Here is a 25,786-nt window from a genome sequence, read left to right on the forward strand (position 1 = left end):
CTAAGCATCGTACAGAAACAGTATAGAAGAAACTTCTCTGTGAATACAATGAGGTTTTTTTTTAAGGAGAGACTCTAAAAATTAGTAGCTTCATTTAAAGAAGGAGGCATCAACAACTCCTTTTGTGTTGGAAATTTAGTCTTCCCTTTGCTGTGATTCCATGTGAGCCTTTCTTTTCAGAAGACTTGTAAAGCTAAAATAGTGATCTCCTGTGGCAGGGAGTCAAGCCACCAGATACATTCATACTGAATTTAAACCTAATTGGGGTTTGCAGAATGGGTGCCCTGTAGTCTTCTCAGTTGCAGGTCAGTTGCATCATTTAAAGGGCAAAACCTGTATTTGTGTAAGTATCGTATCTTGAAAAAAATCTATTTGCTCAAAGGCTGTGCAATCAGTGATCCTTACCTTATGCTCTGCTCCCACTCCTTTCCCCATCATTCTTCTTTCATTACCAAGTGGACCCCCTGCCTCAGCCACAGGCCCTAGCATGGGAGTGGGACAGAGGTGGAATGGGGTGGATCCACAAGCAGCTCTTCTTGGTGAGGCCTTTGTGCTTTTCTCCTTCCTTGCAGGATAAAATCCAGTACTGCTGGGTTTCTACTTCATGGTAGAAAGCTATCTGTATTAGTTTGTTAGTAACAGTACAAAACAAGGTGTTTCTAGTGGTGATAGTACCTTACTGTCTAGATTTGAGTATGGTTTTGCACCCACAGATAAAGGAAATAGGGAAGAACCTGGATGTTGGTGCTTGGGTATTTCAGTATGCAGATATTTAAGGCAGCCCTAAGCAGGGTTACAGCAGTGTGCTGCTGGTGGTGAGCATCTGGTGTGTGACTGCTGCCTTCGCTTGTGGGGTTCCTGAAATTCTTTCCTTTGACATTCCCCCATGAAATGGAAGTAACATAACCGAGTTCTTCTGAGAATATGCAACGATTAACTGAGCCATTTTCCTTTGAGAACAACTTTGTGTTTCTCAGAATGTCCATGTGTTTTGTGATACTAAAAATAGCACTGCTCCTCTGGGATTTATCATCACCGGTGCTGGCAAATCAGCTGGTGAAGTGTGTGTGTGTGTGTTACCAGAGAGGAGGCTGCTCTGGAAAGCAGCTGAAGTAGCTCACAACTTCCAGCTGTCACCAGCTAGGGCCATTTGTGTTGCCCACAGGGCACTGCCTGGGAGCAGCTCCACGGGGCTGCCTGGCTTTGGGACAGCCCTGGGCTGAGGTGTTGGACTCAAATGCAGACCGCAACTCTTCCTTTAGTATCAGCTGACTGCCACCTGTACACTCCCAGCCACTGCCTCTGCAGGGCATGGTGAGGGGGAGCAGAGGATCTGCCTTGGAAACTGCACTTCAGCATTGGCGTGTTTTGTAGATAGAACTATTTTTAGACTTTAGAAAAGTACTGTATTATGCATTCGTCTTTCATTTTCACCCGTGCTTTTCCTGTTTTGTCCTGTATTATTTCCCATGTCTCTATATTTGCAGAAAAACCTGGAGGAGGATGGTTCAGGGAAAACACTAAGCTGGGAACCAGGTCACTTGCTTTTAACCATCTACACTGTTCGCAGCATTGAGCAGCTCTTGCCTTTCTTCAATGTACTCAGCCAAGTTTTTAACAGCAAAGTCACAAGCAGATGTGTGGGACACTCAGGGAGCCCTGTCCTTTACCCCAATTGTTTTCCAAGTAAGGACATAAAAATGGAGAACCTCAAGACCTTCTCCAGCAAAGCAAGACAGAAGATAGAAGAAATGGTTGAGAAGGATTTTCTTGAAGGCGTCATAAAATCATGAACCAAACTGGTACTACTCAGCCTATATGTAGTGTAACTATCTAAATGAAATACTGTATCTTTCCCAGTTGTATAGTATTCTTTTCTTATTTTGTATGTAATGAAATACTTTATGTTGTATTTAAGTTAAATATTTGTAAATAAGAGAAGTCCTGGATGTGGCCTGAATCAAGTTTAAATATTGGTGGCTCATATTGATTATGGTGCCTACTATTTCCAGTAAATGTTTCGTTGTCTTGAGTTCTGTCTTTAAAAACAAAGAAAAAAAAATACAAGGTGCACATTTTTTCAATTTGTTTCCAGTTTATTTTTGTTTTTTTTTTTTTAAGATGTATTGAAACTTGTGCTTATTTAATAACCTGTAAAAAGCTATTATGGCAGGAGTTAATAGAGGACTACAATGAACTGTTTGTCAGAGGTAGACACCCTGAACCCAAAGTATGCCAAGGAGGATACTGGTGTGTTTAAAACATTGCATCCTGTTGGCCCAGCCCCTTCCTAGTGCTGGGGAGCAGTTAAGGCCACAGAAGACAAACTTGTCTCTGTCCCTTTCTTCTCAAGTGTGATTATAAATACTATTACTGCAAATTACTTTCTAAATAATGTCATAAAGTATCTAATGAAGATAATATTGCAATAATAGATTATTATTTGCAAATATTCTTTTTCATTATATTGTTTCCCTCTCAAAATGAGGTGAACTAAATCTGAAGACTAGTGACAGCCTCTGTCTTACACTGTTTGCCCAGAGATGACTGGGCTACTGGGGGAAGGTGGGGATAATGATCCTGTAGCAGCCACTGTAAGCACAGTCACAGCAGAGCTCCGGTCATGCAGCCATGGCCAGTGCTCTGCGGGTGTGGGAGTAGGATTTCAGGCACAATGTGACACTGATCCAAGGGAGGGGCAGAATTCCTTCTGGACATGGCCAGGGCTTGTCAAGAAGTTAGACAAACTCGAGGAGGGGAACATTCAACAGCAAGAGCATCTCATTAAGAGGTAAGTTGCTAAAGGAGGTTAAGAATAAGCAGAGTACTATTCTGCTCAGTTCTGATCAATCCTTGCTACTCCCAGGAAGGGTTGGCTCTGTGCACAGCAGCACATGGTAAAAAGGTAATATCAAAAGAAAAGGGAAGTTGTGTGCTTTAACTGCCATTCATTATATAGGCTGGGGTGGTGCTCCTTTTCCACCAGCGAGGTGGAAAACAGCCAGGCTCACTTCATGGGCGAGTGCATCTGCATTCTCCTGTGGGGATGTTGGAAAAGTTGGTTATGCTGCTGTCAGCAAGAGAATAATAGAGCAAATATGTGATATTAAGGCAAGCATTTTCATGCAAATGCTGTGTTCCCTGTATTGCTCCATCAGCCAGTGCCATCATGGTAGAGAGAAGCAGGTAGGAGCATGTGAAGTGGGGAGAGCAAAACCATTGCTTTTGCTGTCACCTTTAAGTTCAGATCTGGACTAATTTAACAGCAGCCAGAATTTTTTTTTCTATTTTGCCTCTTACAAAATTGTGTAGTTAAGGGCTGCTTTGATAACGTTCTTCTTTTAACCCTGAGCTCTCAGAAGGCTGGTTGTCTTTTCAAAATCATCTGGTGTTAAATCTGCCTTTATAAACATTTATATTTTCCTTTTGAAGAGAAACATTGAGAACATTAAACATTACTTTTCTAAATAAAAGAAAATCCAAAGAGACTTTTTGTGATCACAGTCTTTTTTCCAAATTCAGCATTTGTTAAGCATGGTTAAATGACAAGTATGGAAACAGACTTCCTTCATCATCCCCTGCTAGGCAGAAGATTATTTATTGAGTCAAGCTCTGACCTGTGTGTCTGCTTCAGCATAGATTCTGACGACATCCTCTGTTCCTGAAGGACGGACAAACGCCCGGGACAGTTTGTACTTCTTTACAAGGGCATCAATTTTCTCCTGCAGCCCCGGGGGCGTCAGCGCTCGCCGTTCTGCATCCGTTGTGTCGATAACGCGCCTGTCTGCGACCTGTGGCATCAGAAACAGGGTATGACAGAAATTCAGGGTTGGATATGTTGTGCTGCCTGGAGTTTGGGAGCTAATAAATCACTTGGGGTTCCTAGGATCCCTGTAGCATCTATTAACCACGTCTTGAGAGGCCTCAGCTGCTCAGTTTAAAAAAAAAAAAAAGTCAGTTCTGAGCATGCCTCGAAGTGAAGCTACAGCTTCTCCCAGTAGATCAGAAACTTAAATTGCTTCCTCCAGTTCATTAAGAGCCCAGAGCTTCCTTACTGTGTCTTAACAGAATGCTGCCACATAGCACCTTCTGCTCAAGCTCTTAGAATGTTGGAAAGGATACAGAAGTAAAAGCTTGAACATCCAAACTAGACAAAGTGGCACAGCAAGAAAAATCCAGCTGCCCAGCAGACAGAGGCCTTAGAAAAACAGGTTTTTTCTAATTTGGAAGTTATAATTTCTTCTTAAGTTAAAATTTGAAGAGTTTGGTCAGCTTTACCCATTTAACATAGTTGGTTATTATTTCATCTTTTTAAGTCATATTGCTATTTTAGTCCAAGTGAAATTCTTGTCTGTCCTCTGGGTTTTTCCCCAGCTTCTTTGGCCCATTTCTGCCCTTTCATGGTCCGTTTCAGCTTTAAAATAAAGCTTATCAAAATGTGTGCAGGCAAAAGATGCTGTGAGCAGAGCCCCCAGAGGCTGCTGCAGCCTGAGCCTGGTGGCTGGTAACTCACCTGGACCTTGAGCAGCCGATTGGGAAGGTCAGTGTAGAGGGCATCCCACTGCTGCACAGTCAGACCCTTCAGAGCCAGGATGGCTTCAATAACCAGCATGTCCGAAACAGCATCGCCAACAGTCTGCCAACAGGGAGGGAAAAACACTGCAGCAGTGAAGACAGGGAGGCAGGATTCCATCAGAAAGCTTCCAGCAGTCCCCAGCAGCAGCCTGACAGGAGCTCACAAACAGGCTCACCCTGCCAACTGTGGTTCAGTTCTCAGTTTTTACCTGATTTATCAGGTCAATCATGTTTTCAAGCATCTTTGCTGCTTCTCTTTTTTCATCATCTTTCTCCTCTTTTACCAGTTGTCGTATTTTAGTTTCAGCAGTTTTACTAAACAGTACCTAGAAGAAAAAGATGAGACCTTGTCAAGATAAAACCAGGATATATGCAGTAGTGAGGACAAAACTTTTACCATCTAAGCCCAAGTAGCTGTCATTAATGTTTGCTACCAGGAATTCCCATCCCCCCATAAAGCACAGAGGAGCTGGTGGCAATGGTGTGATAAAGACTGAAGGAATAAAAAAGTCTATTTTCAAACAAGGAGAAAAAGTCTCATTTATAAAGCTAAACAGAGAGGGAAAAGACCTCCTTCTCCAGGTAATTTAACCAAAATTTTGTACATAGTGGCAGATCATATGGATTACATGCTCATACTTACTGTGCCGTGTCCATTTGCCTCAAAATAAACACCCACGTCAAACTCCTGGGCCTTGTGGTGCAAGTGTTTCACTCCTGTTTTGACACAGTGCACTGGTACCTGCAGCCCAAGGGTGTGCAGAGAATGAAAACAAGGTTACAGGCTCTCCTCAGCAGGCTGGAACTGAGCACCAGCCTGGAAGGACTCTTGCAAACTAACCCATGTTTCATGGCCACTGAGCCCCAGAGCTAAAATGCTCCACCATTTCTGCAATTTAAAAATATTTCATTTATTACTGTGTAAATAAAGGCTAATAACGAAATAAAAAAATAAACTCCAAACCTAGAAAAATCCAATTTATATCTTCAGGGAAGACACTAGGTCTGCATACAAAATAGAAATAATAACTTATCTCAATTCCTGAACATTTAGCTTGCTGCAGAAAAATGAAACAGTCGGTATCAAAGTTTCAAGGAGCCTGTACTGACTCACTTGGTTACAAAGCTATATAGCCTTCAGTTTGTTTAAATGCCAAGGGATTTCATTAAATATTTTTTAAATTAATAAAAGCTGACCAGAACTTTTTAAGCTCTGCTCTCTTGCATCTCCTTTGCCACCAAGAATTGGTCACTACTAGAGGTTTGAAACAGTAATTTATTTTTGCTTGATTTTAATTTCCCCAGCAATCATATTACAGTAGCATTTACTTTTAAAATAAAAAATTGCAAACTACCTAGAAAAAACACGGAGAATACCTTCAGTGTTTCCTGGAGGTAGCGTGTTGAGTTCCCATTGGCATATGCTGTTTGGACCACTGCCATCTTGAAGTCCTGTTTCACCTGAGCAAACCAATAAGCCAAGTTTTACTGCCCAACAGGCACACAGCCAAACAAAAAGGATCAATGGAAAGAGAATCAGAACCACTACATGTACAATTAAAACTCCTGGGTACCACAGGGAGGCACCAGCTCACTGAGAACTTCTGAATGTTTAGAACAACATGAATTCTGTTCAAGTCTTTGTACATCCCATGTTGATCTTTCTTGAGTCTGGCTGAAGTAGCTCTTCAAGCTTAGACTTTCCAAACCCCTTTTTGGCCACAGTAGTGAGGTACAGGACTGAGCTCTTTTTAAAGCTGGTTCACTTGAGGTAGATGTACAGATACCGCATACCAAGCAACCTGGCTTCCTTAGACTATTTTATACTTTACAAATTAAAATGCCAGCATTCATTTCATGTGTTAGAGTTACCTTGGCAAGTAGTTCTTTTAGGAAGATACTAATTAAAGTTGCTATTTTATCTCCATCGATCAGGTGAAAATGGCCAGCTGTGTCCTTATAATAATACACAATTCTATCTGCATCACCATCAAATGAGCAGCATCTCTCATTGGGCTTCATGTCCAGCCCTAGTGCACAGAGTTACAAATACAAATTAAAAACTGGAAAATCAGGTTATTTATTTCAGTGAGTTATTAGGAAAACACATTTTCTTTTCAGAGCACAGGCCTGCACACAAATCATTCTACTCAGGCACAGTTAATGAGGCACAAGCATCCATCCCCAGCAGGTCCTGCCCCTGTGCTGCTCCCAGCACTGCATTTCTCCAGTACACAACCAGCGTGGGAAGGGGAAACAACACCATATCTTGGTGGCCAGCAGTTGCACTTGTGGAAGATGTTAGCCTCCAATAATCTCATATCCAAACTAGTCTGCTCTCCCAGTTCAGGGGTTTTCTTTTATACAATTCTCAGAAGATTGATTGAAATAATTTCCTCACTGGTTTATGTCAATGAGCCAGCCTGCTGGCACCAAGCTGTTAATTAACCCGGCCCTTCGGCGGGAACCCGGAAAAGTGTTTCTTCATAATACAAAGGAGAGTAAAATAAATATCACTAAGCCAGTCCTGGTTGATCTTTGGACTCAGACAGCTTAACATTCAGAAGAGACTGTCAAACATATTTCAGCCAGTCAGAGAGATACTGTGCTCCTCCAAGCAGTTCAAACTAATACAGAGATGTGCCAAACCTGGCCATGCTATTCCCCCTTTCCATCGCACAAGGAGAACCATTCATGCAGTCACTTAGTAAGAAACAGGGAGCTCCACTTACTCAAGGATGTGGACTTTTGCCAGACCCTGCAGAGGAGGTAAAGCAACATAAAATTCCTGTCTACATACCTCCAGGTGGTTTCTGGTGAACTTTCACAAAATCTGCACCACATAAGTGATTGAGTTTCTCCTTGGTTCCATCATTATATATGTGAATTACCATCTCTTGTGGAAAGTAGGGCTTCATTTCTGATAGTTTCAGGGCTCCTATTCCATTGGCACAGTCAATCTTCAGGTGCTTCTGATTCTCTCCAGAGCAGTGAGACTTAGTGCAAGGGAAGAAGGGAGAAAGTGAACTGTTACCCTAGAGAAACCACACTTAGAACCTACTGAATCAGAAACTTCAGGCCCAAACAGGCTAACAAACAGAAGAGATTAATTTTGTATATTTGCATGAAGAAGACAAGACCTACTATTTACCTGTTTTATCAGTTCCATAAAAGCTTTGGACAGTTTTTCATAATAACCTTCCAGTGTTGCTTTCCCATACTGCCCTTGGGTGTTTTGACAGCAGACCATGTAATGGAGCTGTGGTGTTGTCACCAGACCATAATCTAGTGTGAAATAAAAGGAATTCAGAATAGAATTGCAAATTAATTGTTGCTTGAAAGTTATACAGTAAACAGACAAATGCAGTAGAGGAAACACATAGGAAATTTTTCAAGTTGTCTTATGAAAACATAACCCTCCCCTGCCCTGCCTTGCATTAAAGCCATACAACCTGAAATAGGATTGTTACAAGCAAGGATGGAAATGTGTCTGGACTGTTGTTTTAGGGCTGCATAAAGGAGTCACATTTACATTAAAAAAATAATTGAAATGAGATTAGAATTGCAGAAATGTAACCCACCATGGTACTGGCCGCCTAGAACCTGGATACCATCTATAACTGACTGGGACAGCTTCTTGCTGCTTGGCCTGGAAAACAACAAGTACAGCTGATAACCTTGGCAAAGGCATTTATCTATGGACTTGGGAAGGAGGCACATGTGGAAGACTCTACAAGATTCCTGCCAGAAGATTTAGACTCACAGTGAAGAAATCCAAACCTTTCCCTTTTGTAGGCAATTCCCAATAAAGTTGGAAAGCCAACACCCCCAGGGACTGTAAACTCATGCAAAGTGCTGGACTCAGGAGGACTTCACACAGTACCCACACAACTCCCCTGAAGACAACACTGGTACTTCCATAAGAGCAGGATTTATCTACAGCCTTTTGTCATTACCTGGTGTCTCTACCAATAAAAACTGAGGCATCTTTGTGCAAGTTCACTTCTGCTTTTTGGCAGATCTCAGTTATCACTTTCTGTAATTCCTGCTCCTCTGCATTTGCTAGTTGTGTGGCATACTCTTCCCAGGAAGGGTGCAGCATTTCTCCAAGGGGATCAACCAGCTTTACACCATTGTCTTCCTTAGCAGAAAAACAAAAGAACAAAAAGTATTAAGTCTAAAAGTGGGGAACTAATAAAACTTCTTTGAAGACAGACAACATACAGTTCAGTCACACTGCTTCTTTAAAAGTGGAGAACTTCTGGGATGTAATAGCTTAGCTGTTTATTTATTTAGACCTGCAACCATCCCCCAAAGAAGCACTATAACAAGCATATTGAGTAACCAAATCTTTCTCCCTTATAATTTTGGTATGAAATTCATTTTACATTAAAACTACATAAGGGGAGATTCTAATAACATTCAATGCTCCACAGCAGTGAAAGTCTAAATGCCTGAATTGTAATGGCTGCATTTGCATGTTTATTTTTAAAACTTACAAATTTTACTCAAAGGCTCTTCTCAAGGTTACTCCTAGCTTCCCAACATTAGAAAGTTACATTACAACATGAAATGTTTCTTATGTTACACCATTTCCACATGAGAAAAAAAAAAAAATCGAAGTTTTGTGTACAGGGGGGAAATAACTTCAGATAGATCAGAGATTGTATCACAGGGAGCAGGCTGGATGCTTTAGGCAGGTCTAAGTGTCTTCGGGTTCTGGTCCCTCAGTGTTGTGATGAGCTTTGATTCCAACAAACCGATGACACCTCTCCACCCTTCTACCACACCATCCCACCGCAGCGGGCACACGTTCAAGGAAGGGCAGCTCTTACCTCGGGGTTGTGAGACGCTGTGACCATGACGCCAATGGTCGCTGTCACGGCTTTGGACCGGAGGGCGGCCAGGAGGCCCATGCGGAACACGATGTGATCCAGCTGCTCGGCCCTGGAGCGGAACCCAGCCGTGCCGTACTGCAGGGCCAGCCCGGCAGGCTTGGGGTGCAGCGCCGAGTACCTCCTGAGCGCTTCCAAATCCATCTCTGGAGAAGGAAGCGGCGGAGGAAGCGAGCGGAGAGGAGCCGCTGAGCTCAGCTCCGCGTTCTGCGGGCGGCGGGTGCCTCCCAGCGCTGCCTCGGCCCTCGGCGGGAGCAGGACCGGGAAGGAGCCGCTGCCCTCCTGCAGAGCACCGGAGAAACCACCGGAGCTCACCAGGGCGTCAGCGGGTAGGAGCGGATCACGCAGGGACGAGGCGAGGAACCACGATTCCCAGGGGATCCAGCGATCCTAACGCGCTCCCGCAGCGGAGCTCCCGTTCCTCACCGTCACACCAGCCGCCCACAGCGCTCCACACACGATTTCCGAGCCCAACAGCAGCGGGGCCCCTTCCCCAGCGCTCGCAGGGAACCCCCAGCGGTGTCCCCGGGATGTTGTCCCGGGCGGCGGCTCCGTGCTCCGGCAGACGGACACCAGGCCGTGCGGGCGGGGCCAGCCGCACACGAGCCCCGCTGCCCGGCCGCTTCCCTCGGGACCCGCGGCGATGGCGCTGGGACGGGACGGAATGGAATGGGACGGGATGGGTGGGGCGCGCTCCCGCCGGAGCCGCCGCCGCGCGCCCCGCACGGAGCAGGCGCGGCCCCGCCCGCTCGCGGCGAGACCGACCAATGGCAGGAGGGGGCGGGGCCACGTCCGCCGCGTGGCGCCCGAAGCCGCGGCCGCGCACGCGCCGCCCCGCCCGCCCGGGAGCGTCCGGCGGAAGGTCCGGGCATGGCGGCGGGGCCGGGCCGGGCCGGGCCGGGCTGTGGCGGCCTCGCACAGCTGCACTGACACCGCACTCGCGTTACACAGTGTCTCCCCTGTGCGCTGCCTTTGGCTCGGGCGGGGCTAATCTCCTTCACAGTGGCTGGTACGGGGCTGTGTTTGGGATTTGTGCTGAACACAGGGTTGATACTATAGAGATGTTTTTGTTATTGCTGAGCAGGGCTGACACAGAGCCAAGGCCTTTCCTGATTTTTGTACTGCCAGGCTGGGGGAGATTGGGAGGAGACACAGCCGGGACAGGTGACCCCAGCTGAGCAAAGGGACATTCCAGACCATGGCACATCGTGCTCAGTGTGTCAGGCAGGGGCAGAAGGAGGAAGGGGAGGATGTTTGCAGTGATGGTGTTTGTCTGCCGAGTCACTGCTGGGTGTGGTGGGTTCCTGCTCTCCTGGGGATGGCTGAGCACCCCCTGCCCATGGGTAGCAGGGAATTCATCCCTTGCTTTGCTTTGTGCACACTTCTGCTTTCCCTATGGAACTGCCTTGATCTCAGCTTGTGAGTTTCCTACCTTTACCTTTCCGATTGTCTCCCTGATGCTGCTGGTGGGGCAATGAGAGAGTGGCTGAGCAGGGCTTGGCTGCTGGCTGGGCAGACAGCACGGGGTGTATTTGTCAGTATCTGCTGATAAATAACACAAATAATGCATCACTGCCCGTGCACATCATTCCTGCTCTCTTCCACCCCGGAGCCCCGCAGGGCTCCCCGTGGCCGCCCTGCCCGGTGCTGAGCGCTGTGTCCAGCCGTGTTTAGCCAAATCCTGCCCTTAAAGAATCGCGGGGCTTCCCTTGGTGCTGACCCACTCCATGTGCTGAACCCCCGGGTTTGACTCCAGCCCCCTCGTTGCAGGCGTGCGCGGAGGGCAGTGCAATGGCTCTCACGGTAAAAGAATGCCTGGAGCTCCAGCTGCTGGAAGTGGAAATGCTCCTTTCCATGTTTCCCAAAAGAGGGGAATTCAGCCTGGATGCGGCTGCCGTGCCCAGCATCCAGCGCTACCTGGGGAATGCGGACGGAGCGCTGCCCCCGCAGCTGGAATATCGCATCGCTCTCCATGTAGGGGAGGCCAAGGTGAGCTGCGAGGAGCTTTGTTCATGGGCGGTGGTGTCTCTACTCCTGCACACACTTGAAAACTCTGCCTGGAAAAAAGGGGGTTGTTTGCTGTTTGACAAGTCAATAGTAACAGAAAATCTCGGCTGCTGCTAACATCTGTGTTAGAAATACAGTAATGCAAAAATAGCCCCAAATGGCAGAATGCAATTATGAGGAGTCACAAGAACACAAAAACAAAACCAGCCTATGAGCAGAGAAACCAAACTTGCAGTTTAACTGATTGAAAAAAGAGATTGAACTAATTGATGTAATTACTTGCACAGAGAACACAGGTCTGAGTGCATACTAATGCAGTGACTAGAAATTGAGAACAAACTCAGCCTAAAAGTCATTTTCTGTGGAACTAAGGTATCAAACATTAGAACAATTTACTGGGTAAGGAGATGGCCTCATCATTTTTTGAAACTTTAGGTACAAGCTTAGGAGTCTTTCTAAAATGTACCCTTTCACCAACCTTCAGAGAGAAGTTTTATGAACCATGTAGGGAGGGATTGTGTAGGAGTAGTGAGTTTTTTCCATAGCAGATTGTCAAGGAACTTGGAAAGATAATTAGTCATTTCATGATTCAGTTCTCTCTGCAGGACTAGTCATATGACTGTACACTGTAGTGAGTACCCCCTAATAGTCCACAGGAGCTTGAAGCACTGAGGACACATAAATCCTTTCCTACTCTTGGACTAGAGGCAGGGTTCAGCTGCCAAAGAACTGTGGTGCTCTGTTTGAAGGCACTGTAGGAATAATCAAGAGATATTCAACAGCCCAGATAAGAGATCAGATAAAATAATCTGGAGGTCTCCCTGACCTGAAACGTGCATAAATCTTTTAATCCCCTGTAATCCTGATTCCTCTTTACTTGCTTAAAACAATGGTAATGTACAGAATTATTGAATGGTTTGGATTGGGAGTAACCTTAAATATAAAATATTTCCAACACTTCCGCCATGTGTCTCTATATACAGTAGGTACAATCACAAACACCATTTCATGTAACTCTTGGCCTTTTTTTCCAGCAGCTGGGCTGAGTTCATTAGTCATGTGCATTTGATAAGGGATGAGATTCTCAAAAGTCCTTGACTCCAGCAGTTCATTACTGTAGCAACACTGAGGTAGAAATATCCCTCAAGGATAACTGTGTACCTTCTCCCAAGCCATAGCATTAGTTCTGTGAACAGCCCAAAAGCTGCCTGGATATCATGGGAAGCCTTGTGAAAGTGACAGTGTGATGCAATAGAAGAAAAGGAACAGACAAAGGAGTGGGTTATTGGGACATAAGGGAAGTGGAGATAATTCCAGTCAGTAGGGTGCTGCAGTTTTAATTACATCGCCTCATAATCTGCCTCTGACAGGGAAGAAGAATCTAGTGTGTCTTCAGTAGCTGCAGAATTAATTTTCTCTGTGTGTGTGTGTGTGTGTGTCTATGTGTGTCTTCTGTTTTTAAGGTAAAGGTGGAATTGCAGGTTCTCCTTCCTCATATGTACCCTCAGGTGGCTCCTCAGCTCTTTGCCAGATCAGATGCTCTGCACAGGCAGCAACAGCTGCAGCTCAATACTCGTCTGGCATCTCACATCAGCTCTCTGGATTCAGGAGATCTGTGTGTGTGTGAGGCTGTGCAGTGGCTGAAGGACAACAGCCTGACTTTCTTGGAAAACAGTAAGGGCTCATCTGAGTGTGCTTCTAAAGAGGTCAGGGTTAAGGAAATGCTGCATCGCATGTGGATCTACAGCCATCACATATACAGGCAGGAACTGAGGAAAAAGATTTTTGACTGTGCAAAGAAGTTAAATCTGACTGGCTTCTGCCTGACTGGGAAACCTGGTGTCATCTGTGTGGAGGGACTCCAAGAAAACTGTGAAGAGTTCTGGCGTGTTATTAGATATCCCAACTGGAAGCATATTTCATGCAAGCATGTAGAGAATTCAGAAACAGAGGGAAGCATTGATAATCTCCGTCTCTTTCACAGTTTTGAAGACCTGCAGTTTCAGGCACATGGTGATTATGGCCTGAGGAATGACTATCACATGGATCTTGGCCAGTTTCTGGAATTCCTGAAACAGCATCAGAGTGGACACATTTTTCAGATTTTATTTGGTGTTGAAGGCAAACTTTCAGACAATTAAGAGAAACTGTTTATAAAGAGTTGTAATTCTGGAGAGCAAGATTTTTCCTTAAAGCTACTGTGAAAAAGGAAACTTTAACATCTGAGATGAATGGTTCAAGCAGTTAATGTCAATTTTTGTGCTGAACTACCACGTATTTTTGAGATGTGTTCAATGATTTTCTAAGACTCTAAAAGTGGCATTTGTCTTTGTGAGCCATGCCTCAAAGCACTTGCAAGGTGATAAACATTCTTAACAGTGTGTTAAGAATTATACACTTCTGTCTCCTCATCTGTACTGTGCTGTGTGAATTTCTTCCCATCTCATCTTAACCTACTCTCTTTCAGTTTAAAACACTCCCCCCTTGTCCTGTCATGTGCTTGTAAAAAGTCCCTTTCCAGCCTTCCTGTAAACTCCCTTCAGGTACTGGGAAGTGCTGTAAGGTCTTGCAAAGCCTTCTCTTCTCCAGGCTGAACAATCCCAATTCTCTCAGCCAGTTGACATAGGAGAGATGCTCCAGCCCTCTGACCATTTTTTGTGACCTTCCTCTGGACTTGCTTTCCATATTGCTTTTATGTTCATGTCCCAGAGCTGGATGCAGTGGTTTGTTTGAGGTCTCAGAAGTGGAGCAGAGGGTGAGAATCACCTCCCTCAGCCTGCTGGTTATGCTGCTTTTGGTGCAGCCCAGGATACAGCTGGCTTTCTTGGCTTCAAGTGCACATCACTGGCTCATGTTGAGCTTCTTGTCTACTTGTACCAAGTCCCTCTCCTCAGGGCTTCTTTCAGCCCATTCTCCACCCTGTGTTTGTGCTTGGGATTGCCCCAACCCAGGGGCAGGACCTTGCACTCAGCCTTGAACACTATGAAGCTTGCACAGGCTCACCTCTCCAGGTCCTTCTGGAGAACATCCCTTCCCTGCAGTGTGTTGACTTCTCCTTGTAGCTTGTTGTCATCAGCCAACCTGCTGAGGGTGTGCTCAGTGCCACCACCCATGTCACTGACAAAGGTGTTAATACCAACCCCTGAGGAATATCACTCTCACTGGTCTCCACTTGGACATCAAGCCATTGACTGCAGCTCTTTGCAACCAACCATCCTTACCCATCAAGTGGTTCATCCACCAAATCCATGTCTCTTCAGTTTAGGGACAGGGATGTAATGCAGCAAAGTGTCTGTCTGGTTATGTTAATAACAATTTTCATATGTTCAATTCATGGCATTTTTTGTATACACTGTTAGGCCAAACACTTTGGAAATGAAAATGGGTAAGATAAGACAAAGTTTAGTTTTCCATTACATAAGGAAATACATGTAAAATACAGAAAACAGGAAAAAACAACTATCTATATATTTAATATTACATAAAACCACAAATAACTTGAAGACTCCTTTCTATGTCAGATTAGTACGGGGAGAATTTTCCAGCAGCTTGTAAGAGGCAGTGCTGTTAACACTGGGCAGTGTTTTCCTGTGGGGAAGCGTGCTGGGTGCAGATGTGGATAGTGAGTGTTCCAGTTTGTTATGCAGGATCATATTTAAAGGCCATCAATATGATATGCAGTTGAAGAACACTGCTGAAAAGCCCCCAGCAGCTGTGCCTTGAAGGGCCCCCAGCCCACCACCTCCCACTCTGTGCCTGAGTGCCTTAATGTGAAAATGGGTACCAAGCAATAAAAGCAGACTCACTGCTGATGGACTCCAGCACCCAGGCACTCACCAGCAGCTGTTCAAAGACTCAGCACACTCAGCTGATGACAACACAAATTAAAGATATTATTTTATTTCAGATGAAACACAAGGAAGTGTTTTAATACCCTTCTCACAATAGCAATACATTGAAATGCAGAGGATAGCATGAAATGCAGAGTGTTTTTGATTGCTCAGAATATGATTAATGTCTTTTCCTTCACTGTGGTAAGAGTACTGTTTATGTGATCAGAACTTCTGCCAAAAGCACAGTGAGGCAAAAATGTTGACACATTCCCATTAGGCAGAGAGGGAGAAAGTACCTATCTGAATCTTCAGCTGTGACAGAGTTGAAGGGCAGACAAAATTAATATTTGGTTTTCTAGAGATAATCTCTCTGGTAAAGATTAGAGAGAAACAGATAGCAGAAAAAATGTTCAAGTAACCTTTGTTTCCAGAACCATCCCGAAAATATATTACATTTTTCTTGGAGTGGTAATTGTTTAACAACTAATAATTCCTCAAAGTCTATTCCTGGCATTTTAATACTCCCTTTTTGTCAAGAACATGGAGTTCAAGAAATTAGGCCCAACATTTGCAATGGATCAGAACAGTGGTTATCTTGGTGGGGGAATGAAATCCTTGATCTTATACAGGACATTACCTTAGCTAATGTTAAATGTTAATATTGTTAAATGCTGTTGTTAGTAATGTTAAAATGTTCTAATTAGATGTGATCAAAAGGTTCTGCAGGTTTGGCTCTTTTTGAAAATTTTCATTCCGCAACTCCACACAAGAGTGACCAATAAAGATTTTCTCTGGAATAAAATATTCTAACCTTATGGGGTTTTTTTCTAAATAACAGGTTCACAAATAATGCAAATTACATTGTGACTGTAATGGATAAAATATCAAATGTATCTTTTAAGTGCCCATTTATAAGTTCCCATTGATGTTTGTGACAAAACTCTTGACTCAAGATACAACCACTCTTCTCAAAAAGATCTGTCAAACTGTAGTGCAGGATATCTCAATTAAAATAACAATCAAAATAACCAAACACAGATATATTTCTCAGATTAATTTTTATTTTCTGGTATGTAATTGACGATTTCTTGATGTGAGTTTCTAGCCAACTACTATGAATTAGAAAAAGTTTCCTGCATCTTAAAAAATTAGCTATTCTTAGGCTTTCTAGGCAGAAACAACCTTAATATTTTAATGCTTTTTAACTGCGGCTGATTTGTTCATTCTTCATGAAATATTTACAGTTTCACTTTCATGGCCTCTTCAGGCCAGGTGTAGGAGTCAGCCACAAAGCTGTTGTAGTCAGTGCTGTACACCTGAGAGCGGATGAAGGCTTCGAGGTCCTTGGGCTGAGGATAGGTGGAGGCAGTGTTATTCCTGTAGGCTTCTTCTGCAATCTGGAAAGATGCATTAAAACCCTAATTAGTGCTGATGAACTATCTGAGCACACTCAACAGCACCTAAAAGTGGGACTTAGCTTAAAATCAAGATGAGACTTCTCCCTTTCTGGTGCTGGAAGTCACCTGTGTTCACACTGGATCTAGGTTAGTGTCCCATGAATAAGGCTACAGCAGAATGATGTTTGTGTTTAAGTGGGTCTGACTTGGGTTACTTTTGAACAGGATTTCATGTTCAGACTGTTAGAAATGCAGTGCTTCTCTTAGCACAGCAGTGTCTTAGCTCTTACTGTGCAGTGGTGGATAAAATATTCCACAAGCCCCAAGCACTGCTTTTCTCTCATCACTTTATCTTGGTTTACCATCTTCCCAAAGCACTATAAGAAAAGTGTGATTTATTCAACGCTTCCATGCTCCTTGTATATTGGAGAAGTTTAGTATTTGCCATAGCTTGATAATATACTTCACAAAAAGTAAACTCATGGGAAAAAGCCAGTCCTACACAGTGCACAGGATGGCTGGGGGAAATACAAATATTTGCTGGCTCTTTCCTCACCCAGACCATATCTAAGTGAATCAATTATGCATCACAAATACAGCTGCAACCAAAATTAAGTTTAGAAGGGGTTGGAGTTCTCTCAACACATCAAAGTAGCCTCTCATATCTGAAGATGACCTACTTGAGAAACAAGTATCTTCAGACTGGACGTTCATCTGAAACAAAGGAAGTCTGGCAAACAGGTTTTATGTAGCAGCACTGTGAAAAGATCTGCTTGAAACTCTCTGGCAAACACTCTAATGCTCCTCTGAATAAAAGGGAGTTGTTCTCCTTCCTGCTTTCCTTAGCTCTCTTTAAAACATAAATCTTCTAGTTTGGTGAGAAGCTGAGAACTCAAGTCACCTTTTTAAGACTTCTTTTCTAGGATTAATCTGAATCCCAACTCAATGTGAATGAGAAGCACTTCAGGTGCTTATGCAGGGATATCTTCAGGTCTGTGCACATAATTATTGTGGTTGAATAAGGTCTGAATTCATACCCGATGCTTGGTATTCCAAAATATTTTGATAGTGTTCCTCTCCTGGAAAAGGCAGAGGCCATTGCTAAACCTCTTGGGTTGGGTTGCATGAGCCAGAGTTAAGTATTTGCAGGAATAAAGTTTCAACAGACAACAGGCAGAAAGAATAACTTGGTAACATTTTCCTTCTTTTGTGTTTTCTCTAACATGCACTAGAGGAGGAACTTCTATCACTGTGTTTCTGCCAAATACAGAGCCAGCTGGATTTTGCCTGAGGAATTTAAGTAACATTTTCACATCTACAGAACAGAGTTACTACTTGCCTAAGAAGACATGAACTTTTCTTTTCTTAAATATACAGAATGAGTGAAGCTATGGAAACTGTTTCAAGTATGAGGGCTCCTCGTTACTCTTTCAAAAGCATATGAAGTGGAATTACTCACAGTAAAGTGACAAAGAGAAAACAATAATTGTAGAAAGAAAGGTCACAGAAGACAAGCAACAAGTTGAAACTGATAACCATGAAGAGCCAAAAGCCCTCCAGCTGTGCAGCTGGCATGACTGTGGTGGACAGCAGAGTTTGTGCTCTACAGACATACACAGAACTGTGTAGTTCCACAGCTCTCCTTGTATTTGCATTGTCTTTTCATTTATGAATTTAAAATTTAATTTTGAAACTGCTACGTGTCCAATATTGATGGATGCAAACCAACTTGTGTGAAGGTGTGTTTGGTGATAAAATCAAACTATGTAGAGCTGGTGGGAAGACAAAAAGCCACCAAAGGCTGAAATTACTTACCCTCACAGCAATTTTCAGTGACACATCCTGAATGGTGACTAATGGAGGGTAGAGGCGACCTTCCTGTAAATTCTCATCTGTAACTTGCTGTGCTATAACCTGAAATAACACAAACATGTTTAATGTGACATGCAGCTGCAGCTGTAGCTTGATTAGATTAGAGTTATATTGTCTTTAGCAAAGAAATGTTTCTGCTTTGGCAAATCACACAGATACTGCTTAATCCACCTAGACAGCATTTTTAAAAACCACCTTGTCATTAGGAGAAGCTGCACAGGAATTAGAAATGTAGGGAGTTAGGCCTTTTTCTCACTCAGACAATAAAAGTTACTCAAGTCTTGAGTAAGTCCATGACACACATAAACTAGCAAATAGTTCACTGTGAGATATAAATTCCAGCCAACAATTGCAGTTGGGTCAAAGACTTCTAAACTATAAAGAAGCACCTGTCATTCTGACAGTTGTCACATTAACCTGTGCAGGGAACAGAACTGAAACCCTTAAGTGTAAAATGCTCTGAATGAAATTACTGGCAGCTGGTAGTTCTGCTATCATTAGCTACAATTTGTTGATCTTCTGGGGACTTTGGGATCACTTTCAAGGTGATCCAGATGTGGATAGAAGGAAAACTCTACTCTGGATAACATCTGGTGAAGCCATGTATGACAAACAAAGAGGTTCTGGAAACACCAGGAAAGTCCAGGAAACAATGAGATTTGCAACTGATAACAAAGCCCAAAGAGAAAGCAAGAAGTTCACTTTTGAGGGAATATTTTAGGAAAATACTTGTAACAAAGCACAAACAAAATTTCCTGCAGCTGCTTTGCAGGTGGGTTATAGGACCCTGTACATATACTTGTAAACATCTAGGACTGCATCAGAACAGGTGTCTGGATGCATCCTTTCCAGCAGAAGTAGGTAAATAGTTTGAACTAAAGGAGCTCCAGGTTCAAAAGAACTCAGTGTTCTCTTGTGCAGTCCAACCAGAATGTGGGTAGCTGTCCTAAGCTTTTCCATTTGGAGTTAAAATGCTGACAAAAACAATAGGCTCTTGAGTATAACAAATGAAGAAAAAGTATTTGTTTACATTTAATTCTGATCTTGAGAAATACAGCAGAGAAAAACCCTCTAGGGGGAGCTAAGAGAATGTAAAATCAAGTTACTGCTCCTCACAACAGGAACCAGGTTATTTCCAAATGATGCACAGCCCTTTGATGTGCATCTGAATGTAAGGAGGCACTTACAGCCTGAGGTCCCTGATGCTGACAGCTTAAGAGGGCTCTGCAGGAAAGATGAAAGCTGAAGAAATCAACAGCAAGTTGCTCTTACTGCAATGCATCACTGAAAATTAAAGGTTCAGGAGTGGAGTACTCCTCTTTGTGATTCTGTTTTTGATAGAAGGCAAGCCACAAAATATTTGGGCAGCACTCAAAGTGGAAGAAGTAGCAAGATCAACTGTATAGATGCCATGCTGTTCCTTCAGACATACTCCTGGAACAGCACTGAAAACTGTGCAAAAACACAAACCCAAGCATTTCTGAAGAGAACAACACCCTTTTCATGTAGTATTTGAAAAACATCCCATCAGGTAAGTGGCAGGGGAAAAAATGATGAATCAACATTTGGGATTACTGAGAAAATAAGGTGTGTCAATTAATTGTGCCAATGTACAAATCCAGAATATAGCACCACTTTGGGCATCTTCACATACTTCAAACAAGAATGGGGTAGAATCTTAAGGGGGTATAGAGAATAAAAAAAGATGATAAAAAATATGTTTTGATCAAGAGGACAAAAAAACTAAAATAGACTTGGGAGAAAAAGAGAAGACTGAAAGGAAATGCAAAAGACAATGGAAGGCAAACATTTCTTATGGCACTGTAGGGAAACAAAATCATCAAACAGCAGAAAATTGTGAGTTTCTTTTTCCACAGGACTCAAAATTAAATTGTGAGACTAATTGCCAAAAGATATTCAAATGTATAAACATGTTTAAAAAGCCACTAGGCTCATTTATGAAGGAAAAATCCATACAGGGATAAAACATCCAGCATAGGATGGCCATACAGTAATTTTTTTTCCAGAATCTGAAAGGATTGCTCTGTATTTCTTTTATTTATCCCCTTTTCCTCAGCTTCTGTTAGTGATTGCTTTCACAGGAAGATACAATCTCTTTTGATCCTAGGTCCAACCCAGTATGGCTATTTTAATGTTTTAAATATTAATTAATTCAAGTTATTAAGAGAAAAATTAGTGAAGCATTATTGCAGAACCTAAATGAAAGGCAACCAAGACAAAATGGCATAAAGCAAGTGGGGGCATCTTGGTTTTTAGAGGACATATTGTCCCTAATGAGAAGATTTGTAGGATTATTTTTGAACTAAACATCAGGTCACACATGCAAGATTATTTCATTAATTCATAAATCTCTGCCTCTTTTGTTGTGTTTAGTAGGACCTAAAAGAATAGGCAGCATCCCTTGTTATCACAGAATAACTGTCTGCAGTTAAGAGGTATTACAGCTTACAGTACCTTAGATTTATCATCTAAACTCAAAGTTACACTCTATTTTACTTGGCAGGAAGAAAAGAACATTGAAAGCAAAATCTGTTCTAGTTATAATAACTTCTTATTTGTGACTTCAATCAGATTTAGTTGGAGAGGTGGCAAAGCAAGAAAGAGGAGGTGCAGGCATGCAGCTTGGGCTGCTTACTTCTCATAATTTATTTTTTTCAGGTAAGCTACCTTGGCAATCTAAGGAGGTCCCTCTACCCAAAATGCATGGATTTGGTTCTCTAAATTTTGCAGCATCTTGGATGCTTCCATTTCAAATGAGGAATACTAGGAATTAATCAAAAACCCCCATGAAACTATTCTGATTTTATTCTTCCATTAAAAAAGTCAAGCAAACAAAACAAAAAGAACACTTTTGCTTTTGATTTGCAGTGTAATTATTCAGCTAAGAGGCTGCACAGCCTTCACTTCTTCTGGGAGACTCCTCTGGCACCCCTCAGCTCAGCACACCCAAACCCCACAGCCCCTCACACATAGAGAGACCAGATGTGAGAGCCCTGAGCTGGGAGCAGTAAGGGGAGCAGCTACCCAGGGATCCTGCCACCGACAGAACCTCCTATGCAAGGCAAAAACCATATTTTTATATGTCAAACTTTTCTAGAGATTCTCCTAGGGGAAGGCAACTGTGTGGCAAAACCTGTACCAAAGAGTCAGGAAAGAACTTCTACATCAAGTGGGAATTTTAAAGCTTCCTCACAATTTCTGATACTATTTTACTTCCCTGACTGTTACATTTCTTTGTTCAGAACTGATTTTTTTTCTGACTTGATAGACTGTCACATGAAACACAGTTCAATCCACACGTGCCACCTTTTGTCATCAGCTCTCACTATGCTGGAACCATTTCACACAAACCAAAATAAAGCCACTTCTAAAATGAAGTAAGGCAACTCTAACACAGCAGTTTAGACCAGGAAGTGAGGATCATCATATCCAACTGAAATTACAAGGGAGGATTTAAATGGAAGATATAATTATCCAAAGGCTTAGGAGATGGATCACTGCCCTTCTGTGATGGTTAAAGCCAGTGGAGACAGGCTGGGCTTTTTACTAATTTTAAAGATGGAAATTGTGAATGTCTTTCTTACAGAGGGCAGGCTGTTAGCAAACCTCTAAAAATGCCATAGCATGCACCTTAAAAATCCTCTGAACTGTCCAACAAGGACAGCTTGCAAGTGCCCACCCCTTAAGAAAGCTTTGTATGATAAACTGCCTGTCACAGGATCACACTGCCTATCAGCTGCCCTTGAGTGATAGCCAAGGACCACTTTCTTCCCTTTAAACCATGAAAAGCACAGAAGGAGCAAGAATCTGGAATGAAATATTCCTTACAGGAGCTGAATAATGCATTCACACATCTGCTAATTGGTGCAGCTTTTTTCCCCTCTTTTTTATTGTTCCATAATTCTAATGTTCCAGTTTATTGCTTGGAGGCCTCCTTGGTGCATGCATTCCCAAGTGTGCTTGGAAAAGCAGGACACTGCACTTTGATTAAGTGCTATGGATTGTAACTGGTATGAACTGGACTGGGCAGAATTCCCCCTGAAGTGAGCCTGGGTCAGTTGGAGTTAATGTGGCAAACTGAGGGTAGCCTTCTTCCTTCCTTCCATACCCTTTAAAAAACCCCAAAGCATCAGACTTTCAATTACTTTGCATGGACATGGTCAGACCAACATTCATTGCCCAGGGCTTTCTAAGTCAAATTCATACACTTTTGTGAGTAAAACACACACACAGGAGTCACCCCAAAGCTATTAATATAAATAATAATAATTCCTTTCAATCTGAAATCAAACCTATGTGCCTATGCATGCAAACTGTACATATATGTATATTTACCTGTGATAACACAGTACTGAAATCTTTCTTTTTTTTCCTTCCCAACAGAAGATAAAGTTTAAGTAAGGTGACCCTAGGCCAAGTGTTAACTTTTTTAAAATTACTTGTTCAAATACAAGTTATAAAGAACAATAAACCTTGCAAATAAAGACCTAACACAGAAAACAGTATTTTTCCCATTTTAAAGTTTAGCTCTTCCTGTTTAATTGCTCATTAATACTAAGTCACTAAATTAAGGAATTTAAATAATTTTGAATACAGTACCTCAGCAGTCGTGAGGAATACATTCTCATCAATATGTCTCATTCCACATGAAATAACACCAAGGGCAACTCCTGGAAACACATAGGAATTGTTACCCTGTCCAGGATAGAGAGTTTTTCCACTTGGAAGAGTGACAGGATTAAAAGGACTTCCACTGGCAAAAATCCCACGTCCCTAAATTGTAAGAAAAAAAAGAAAGCAAATTAATTGAGAGATTGCTGTTGAAATATTTCTCACATCCTTTTAAATATTCACCCCTGTGGAAGCTGAGTTGCATCTATTGAGCATCTCTTCTGAGAGGGTGTTAGAGCTATTTGCCTGAACATGCCTCAAGGATATCAGGATGCTGATCCTGGAGATCACTGGTGATTCTTTGTGGCTATCTAATCCTATCTGTGCAATTTAGAAGGAGGGAAACTGAAGCCATTGTCATGATTCACTTTGTGCATCCATGCCAGAAGAAGCTCCATGGGAGCTATGCAAGGGAAGTACAGAGTTGTAAAACCCAAAGTGGGCAACACTGCTATGGTAACAATAGGTGATGCTACTGAACTTTTTTCCCAAAAAAATGACACTGAGGCAACTAAATGTCAGATTTTTGGATGGGGTGATTTCTAAGGTGCTCTGGGCAGGCAGAGCTCTCTTTTCTTCCCAGTTCCCCACTTCAGGCCCTTGAGCCCATTCCACAGCTCAACAAAGGTGCAAGCAACAGCACAAGTCAGTTGGAACCTCCTCTGCCAGGACCTTGGGTGTCCCCTCTTTGTAACACACTGAGTAGGGAGGACACCAACTCAGGCACCTGCCTGTACTGATAAACCATTAGAATGTTTCCCAGCAGATTTTTGGGTAATGCCAGGTAGGACTGTGGCTGGCAGAGCCAGGCATCATGCCCAGACAGGTGCAGGTAGGCAGTAGGGAATTCTTGTTTGGGGGCATTAAGGGAATTTAGCTGTATGGGTAGCAGTTACACTGAGGACAAGAGATGTGCCTCCAAGTCAGTTTAGGCTGCAGTTCATGTGGGAGTGGCACTGCACAGGCTCCCTGTCTGCAGCCCAAAGGGCCCTGGCTCCTGCCTCTCTGGGGAGGGAGCACCCTCAAATTCAAGCAGTGAATTTAGGTGGGGAAGAAAAGCCAGCCTTTATTTATGCTAGCCCTGCTAAAGTGATAAATATCACTGTTAAATACTTCAGAGGCACTTTGTATCAGAAATATCTCTGCCTGTTTTAGAGACCTGGAAACTGAAATGCACTACAGTGCATTTTAAAATGGGTCATTCTTGCTATTCAGCTCTTCAGAAGAATACTCTGTTTTTGTTTGGTGTCATGCACTATAATCCTAGCCTGCTTATGATATGTTTTGGTGACAGATCAAATACTTCAGAGTGTGTTTTGCTCTATTTGCTGCTTGTGGTTACCCACTACAAGCAACCCTTCATGTAGGTTGCTTCCCTGGCTCCTGCCCTGTGCTGTAATTACATCCGTGCTGTGGAGTATGGACATGCTAAATTTGTATTTTAAACACTGAGAAACTGTCATTCAGAATGCCCTGTATTCAACTAGAAATCCAAGTACATCCACTATGAAACACATACATTTTAAATGTATGACATACATGTGACAGGTACACGCACATTTTAAATTCGAGGCTGAATTACAGGATGATGTGTTTATTAGTACTTCCATAATAAATGAGCAAGCACAGTTCTCTTAATTTTTACCTATGTTTATGTAACAGAAAACTTTGTAAGATGAGTCAATTACCCCAGTTCTTAATACAGAATGATTTTAAATATTCTGTTTCATGGATTGAAATATTTTCTTACCCTAAAGAGTATTTATGAAATTTCAAATGAAAAGCATGCCACTGTGTGCACAAAATGGTACAGTTCAAAAACAGGCACAATGCTTTAATGATTGATGGTGACTGATGCTTTGGTTATAACAAAGATTATGAGTGTTGCCTATGCCAACAAAAGCTATGAAATGCTTTTGAGAGTGCAAGCATGCAGTGACTTCAGTGAAATTATCTTGATAAAATCTAAAAAATCTGTTACTTAATTTAAGTAATTTTATCTATGTACAGAGACATGATTAGCACCTGCTACTCCAATCTCTGTCTTCCTCCCTTTTAAAATTATTGTCAGATTTGCTTTTCATGACTTATATTGGAAAGATGTTAATCTTTGGTTACCTCTGTGTATTTGTAGCACTGCTCAGCAGTGCATTCTGCTTTGCTGGTGGGATTGCTGAGAGCAAAAATTATAGGATGTTTGTTTAGAGCAGCCATATCCTGAAGAATCTGTGTAGTAAAAGCACCACCAATTGCAGCAACTCCTAAAGGAGAAAAACACACACATAACAAGTAGACAAATTAAATCAGTTCAAGATAAGACATGCACGCCACTTGTAAAAGAACAGAACTCCTTTTTCTGTCTCTCTCCCTCTTTAACATGTAGTTCAACCTTTTTCCTAACATGTAATTGAAATAAAGTTTTGTATAAAAGATTTTACAATAGTGAAACTTCAGTATTATCCCTAGCATAAGGCAGAACCTATTCACTCCTGGATGATCTGGTGAATTTCTCCTT

At 42.6% G+C, this 25,786-nt stretch overlaps 4 protein-coding genes across 7 annotated transcripts in view; 2 read left to right on the forward strand and 2 right to left on the reverse strand.

Annotated features, from left to right (window-relative positions):
• Positions 1–2,084, forward strand: part of DOP1A (DOP1 leucine zipper like protein A) — a 59,504-nt gene extending 57,420 nt beyond the window's left edge. The window contains exon 39 of the mRNA XM_056488506.1: positions 1,488–2,084. Within this exon, the coding sequence (XP_056344481.1) occupies positions 1,488–1,793 (306 nt within the window). The 3' untranslated portion in view covers positions 1,794–2,084. The remainder of the gene's footprint in view (positions 1–1,487) is intronic.
• On the reverse strand, positions 2,072–10,189 carry PGM3 (phosphoglucomutase 3). 3 transcript variants are annotated; one of them, XM_056488508.1, is made up of 13 exons: positions 9,897–10,189; positions 9,411–9,616; positions 8,532–8,716; positions 8,157–8,224; positions 7,727–7,860; positions 7,376–7,571; positions 6,448–6,605; positions 5,953–6,036; positions 5,219–5,317; positions 4,785–4,901; positions 4,514–4,636; positions 3,618–3,791; positions 2,072–3,038 (listed from the first exon to the last, which is right to left on the reverse strand). In XM_056488508.1, the coding sequence occupies exons 2-13, from the start codon at positions 9,612–9,614 to the stop codon at positions 2,952–2,954; spliced, it is 1,629 nt and encodes a 542-aa protein (XP_056344483.1). In that variant the 5' UTR covers positions 9,615–9,616; positions 9,897–10,189; the 3' UTR covers positions 2,072–2,951. The 3 variants fall into 3 exon arrangements, with proteins under 3 accessions (XP_056344483.1, XP_056344485.1, XP_056344484.1); XM_056488510.1 differs by having other exon boundaries at positions 8,532–8,712; positions 9,411–9,752; positions 9,897–10,160; XM_056488509.1 differs by having other exon boundaries at positions 9,411–9,752; positions 9,897–10,160.
• Positions 10,190–10,301: 112 nt separating this feature from the next.
• On the forward strand, positions 10,302–16,345 carry RWDD2A (RWD domain containing 2A). The gene is made up of 3 exons (XM_056488513.1): positions 10,302–10,479; positions 11,241–11,459; positions 12,941–16,345. The coding sequence occupies exons 2-3, from the start codon at positions 11,262–11,264 to the stop codon at positions 13,616–13,618; spliced, it is 876 nt and encodes a 291-aa protein (XP_056344488.1). The 5' UTR covers positions 10,302–10,479; positions 11,241–11,261; the 3' UTR covers positions 13,619–16,345.
• A 6-nt stretch (positions 16,346–16,351) lies between these two features.
• ME1 (malic enzyme 1) overlaps positions 16,352–25,786 on the reverse strand; it is a 149,240-nt gene continuing 139,805 nt past the window's right edge. For both annotated transcript variants that reach the window (XM_056488511.1, XM_056488512.1), the window contains exons 11-14: positions 25,390–25,532; positions 23,200–23,373; positions 18,523–18,621; positions 16,352–16,707 (exon numbers count right to left, since the gene is read on the reverse strand). In XM_056488511.1, coding sequence (XP_056344486.1) covers positions 16,549–16,707; positions 18,523–18,621; positions 23,200–23,373; positions 25,390–25,532 — 575 coding nt within the window. In that variant the 3' untranslated portion in view covers positions 16,352–16,548. The remainder of the gene's footprint in view (positions 16,708–18,522; positions 18,622–23,199; positions 23,374–25,389; positions 25,533–25,786) is intronic.

The sequence above is a fragment of the Oenanthe melanoleuca genome, chromosome 3 (genome assembly GCF_029582105.1).
Source record: "Oenanthe melanoleuca isolate GR-GAL-2019-014 chromosome 3, OMel1.0, whole genome shotgun sequence".
Taxonomy (NCBI): domain Eukaryota; kingdom Metazoa; phylum Chordata; class Aves; order Passeriformes; family Muscicapidae; genus Oenanthe; species Oenanthe melanoleuca.